Source organism: Ipomoea triloba, chromosome 4 (assembly GCF_003576645.1).
Source record: "Ipomoea triloba cultivar NCNSP0323 chromosome 4, ASM357664v1".
NCBI classification, from domain to species: domain Eukaryota; kingdom Viridiplantae; phylum Streptophyta; class Magnoliopsida; order Solanales; family Convolvulaceae; genus Ipomoea; species Ipomoea triloba.
This window is the reverse complement of record NC_044919.1, coordinates 8,973,218-8,977,474: the sequence shown is the minus strand read 5'-3', so window position 1 is coordinate 8,977,474 and position 4,257 is coordinate 8,973,218. Positions and strand designations below refer to the sequence as shown.

Below are 4,257 nucleotides of genomic sequence, written 5' to 3'. Positions count from 1 at the left end.
TTTTTTTTTTTTTTTTTTTTTTTTTTTGCATTAACGCATTTCTTTGTTGTGTGTTTTTAACACTATTTGTGTTTTTTTGCATACCTAATGGTTCGTTTTGTGGTTATGAGTACCTAATGGTGCTTTTGTTTTTTTGAGTGCATTGATGCATTTCTTCGTTATGCATTTCTTAACACTGTTGATGCTTTCTTGCATAACTATTGGTGAGCACATCGACTACACGTTAAGACATGGTCGCATTTGAGCGCATATATATATATATATATATATATATATATATATATATATATATTTTTTTTTTTTTTTTGTAACATAACGCCAATTCATGAGCAAGACTGCTAGAAGACAAAATCTTATTCTAAAAATAAAGGGGAAAAAAGAAAAGAAAAAAAAAAAAAAAACCTGCAACGAGCCAACGATGCACCATGCCCTTTCTATATTAAACTAATTCATCTAAATTCTACAACCAACGTGACTTCATGAATATGCTTTCTATATTCAATTGTAGAGAAGTTTCACAATATTGTAGAAGTTCCTTTGACTTTGTTTTAATTTCCTAAAATAGTTATTCCTTTTTAATCCTCAATTTATCAAATTTTCTTAATTAGTAACATATATAGTGAAAATTTGGTCATAATACAGTAAAGTTTCAACAACGAAACATGTGAAGAAATTTATTAATACACGACTACATTTTTTACAATTTAGATCGATCGTTATATTCATTAATCAATTATTTTTCTTGATTCTATTACGACTTAATGAAAGTTTGATAACTTTAAAGATAATTAAGAACTCAAAAGTGCTTATTATATTTGCTGCAAAACATAGAGAGAATATTGTCCGTGAGGATCATGCCTCCATTTATGGGTTATAAATCCACATATCCGGTATCCCATGTTGAAGAAGTCACCATTTCTCAATGACAAAAACTTGAGACCGTCTCACCATTAGACGGGTCGGGTTAAGATGCAAATGTAACACTTATATGCCCAAATGTCATATTTATATGCTCAAATGTAATACTAATCAGGAATAAAATTTTTGTTATTTATAAGGGTAAATGTAATACTTTTATGGGAAAATACAATACTTTTACATTTCGATTTAAAAGTATTACATTTTTCCACAAAAGTATTATATTTGCCCTTATAAGTGAGGGGCACTTGTCAATATTACTTATTATGAAAAATGTATTACTTTTTCTCTAATAAGTAACAAAAATTGTATTCTTGATTAGTGTTATATTTGAGCATATAAGTATGACATTTGCATGGTGCCTTGACCCGACCCGACCCGTCTCACGAATAAGGATTCGTGAGATGGTCTCACACAAGTGTGACCCTTTCTCAATTAGAATTAAACTCTAATTTAATTCCAACACGACTCCTTTGTTCAAGTCTCATTATATTATGACTGTTTAGGCTTCAGGCAATCCCACTGGACACGTCGCCTATAACTTAATATTCTTAATTAAAACACCATCAATTTCATGGTCTTGGTTCTACAAACTCCTAGTTTTGACTTACCCACTTGGCCATTGGCCAATGATCGTGTTGTGTTACCTCTGTCCTATTTTATGTATTTAGTTGAATTAACGAAGTTTAACTGAACTTATTTTTAGTTCAATTTTTTATAATATTAAATTTAATGTTATTATACAAAATTTATATATTTAAAAACTACACTGAAAGTATTACTAAACACACAAAATGGACAAATGGAGTATATAAATAGGAATAACTACAATCAAATTGGTTAGATTGTTAACTTACAATCATAAAATTACAAATTTGACTTTCAATGGAAGCGTCTAGTCAGGCTAAGACACAAGGAAGTATGATTTACCTCGTGTACATTTCTCCGACTACTGGACAAAGTTTTACAACTTCAATTTTAAAAAAATTATTACAGCTACTGCATTTTATTTTGTCACATGCAGAAATAACTGAATAATAACCAAAAAAGGGCATGCATCATTTCTAATGTGAAGCGAAAAAGGAGGAGAAAGAAAGAAAGAGAAAAGTCTTTGCTTACACAGGAATAGTAAGACATTCATGAATAACCAGTACACATTATCTTCACCCACAACCACAACAATATAATAATTAATAAGAATTTTCAATTCCCATGATAACTACCCATTTTTTTTTCTTTTGAATTTTAAAACTTCATAATTCTACTATGCATACTATTTTCCAAACGTTGAAAATTCTAATGAAAATGAAAGGACGTAAAAAAAAAAAGTAATATAGGAATTGAAAATTCTTCTAACTTGGAAGAACTGCGGGTTCAATCCTCCTCATTTGGATCCCTGATTTGTGATCATCTTCATCGTGGTAAACATACGCAAACCCTCCATGTCGGGTCATATCCATACCCGCCATTTCGTCTTCCTCGGAGATCCGGAGAAGTTTCAGCTTATGAAGAATGTAGAAGAGCGGACCCATGGTGGCGGTGACCCACCCGAATATCACCAAAATCTGGATCACGTGCGCCCCGAGAAGCCTCCCGCCGCCGCCCATGAACAGCCCGTGAGGCCGACCCGCTTTCCCCCCGTAAACCTCGTTCACATACTTTTCCTTGGCGAAAAGTGCGGTGAAAATGATTCCCCACGCTCCACACCCGCCGTGCAATTGCGCCGCCTCTAGTGGGTCGTCGTATTTCACTTTCTCAGCCAGCTTGTTGAAGCCGATCAGCACCAGCGCCGCCACGAAGCCGCAGATGATCGCCGCCCACGGCTCCACGACGGAGCACCCGCCGGTGATGGCGGCGAATCCGCCCAACAGCCCGTTGCAGACGTCCGTCACGTTCCAATGCCCGGACAAAATCCGTTTTCCGAACAACGTCGTGAGCGCCGCCGTGCATCCGGCTAGAGTGGTGGTCACGGCGGTGCGGCCCACGGCGCTCCATTGGCCGTAATAGGCGTCGCCGGCGTCGGGATACGGGACTAGAATTTTGTTAAACGAACCGGGGTTAAACCCGTACCACCCGAACCATAACAGAAAGGTTCCTAGAACGACTAACGAAGCACTGTGGCCACGTAGCGCAACGGACCGACCGGACCGGTCGAACCGGCCGATCCTAGGACCTTCAATAAGTGCTCCGTATAGACCGGCGATTCCGCCCACCATATGAACCACGCCCGAACCGGCGAAGTCAATGACTCCGGTTCCGAATAAGAGATTGTCGTTGTTAAACGGGCTGGCCCAACCGTCAGCGGACCAGAACCAGTGGGAGACGACCGGGTAAACGAAGCCGGTGAGGAAAGCCGAGTAGATTAGGTACGCCACGAACTGGGTCCGCTCGGCTATGGAGCCGCTGGTGATGCCGGCGGCGGCTATAGCGAAAGCCCATTGGTAAAGGAAGTTGCTGTAGTCGAAGCCGGCGGCTCCATCGGGGATATTCTTCAAGCCGAAGAAGTGGTGGCCGATGAAGCCGTTGGAGTTGCCGCCGGTGCCGAAGGCGAAGGCGAAGCCGAATAGGTAGTAGAAGAGGCCGCCGGCGGCGGCGTCGAGGACGTTAGTGAGCATGATGTTCATAGTGTTCTTGGCGCGGACGGAGCCGGCGCAGAGCATGGCGAAGCCGAGCTGCATGGAGAAGACTAAGTAAGCCGAGAAGAGGAGATAAGTGGAGTCGACGGCAAAGCCGGTGTTGACGAGCGCGGTGTTGACGCCGGAGAACTGGCCGCAGATGTAGGCGGCGGCTGCGGTGGCGTTCGGTCCCAGAAGCGGAGCCAGCTGATCGGCTGAGCAGCTTATGGACGACGCCATGGCTTGGATTCTGTATTCTGTTTGTACAGCTGATGACGCCGAACTCCCTTTAATAGAATCTTTGGAATCGGCAAGTTTGACTATTCAAGGGTTACCGTGTGCTGAAAGAGATAAAGGAAGAAATGTGGAGCTGATAGAGGGTAATATAGTAACTTCACTCTTAACTGTGTACGTTCAGAAAGTCTTCGATTTCAGTAACTTGTGAGTACATCTAGATTCCTGGAATCTCGTTTGTCTCGTAAAAAGTACTGTAAATCCATATTTCAGAACTCAATTTTACATTTAAGAAAATAAATAAATAAATAGAGATTCTCTAGCTTGTGATGGCTTTAGTTAAGTCGAACTTATGATCTCGTACTTATCAAATTAATAAAGTAAAAATTTATATAAGACCGTCTCAATGATATTTGAGTGTAGACGGGTTTCATAGACAACTAGATATATAAATATTACAATTTTGATTATAAATTTTATAATATTTATC

General features: G+C 40.0%; 1 protein-coding gene across 1 annotated transcript; it reads right to left on the bottom strand.

Moving 5' to 3' along the window:
- Positions 1-2,005: 2,005 nt before the first annotated feature.
- LOC116016771 (ammonium transporter 1 member 1) lies at positions 2,006-3,806 on the bottom strand. The gene has a single exon (XM_031257167.1). It carries the CDS (start codon positions 3,771-3,773, stop codon positions 2,271-2,273), a length of 1,503 nt encoding a protein of 500 aa, XP_031113027.1. The 5' UTR covers positions 3,774-3,806; the 3' UTR covers positions 2,006-2,270.
- Between the last annotated feature and the right edge of the window lie 451 nt (positions 3,807-4,257).

Coding starts and splice junctions, on each gene's coding strand:
- LOC116016771 (XM_031257167.1), bottom strand. CDS start 3,773: ATGGCGTCGTCCATAAGCTGCTCAGCCGATCAGCTGGCTCCGCTTCTG.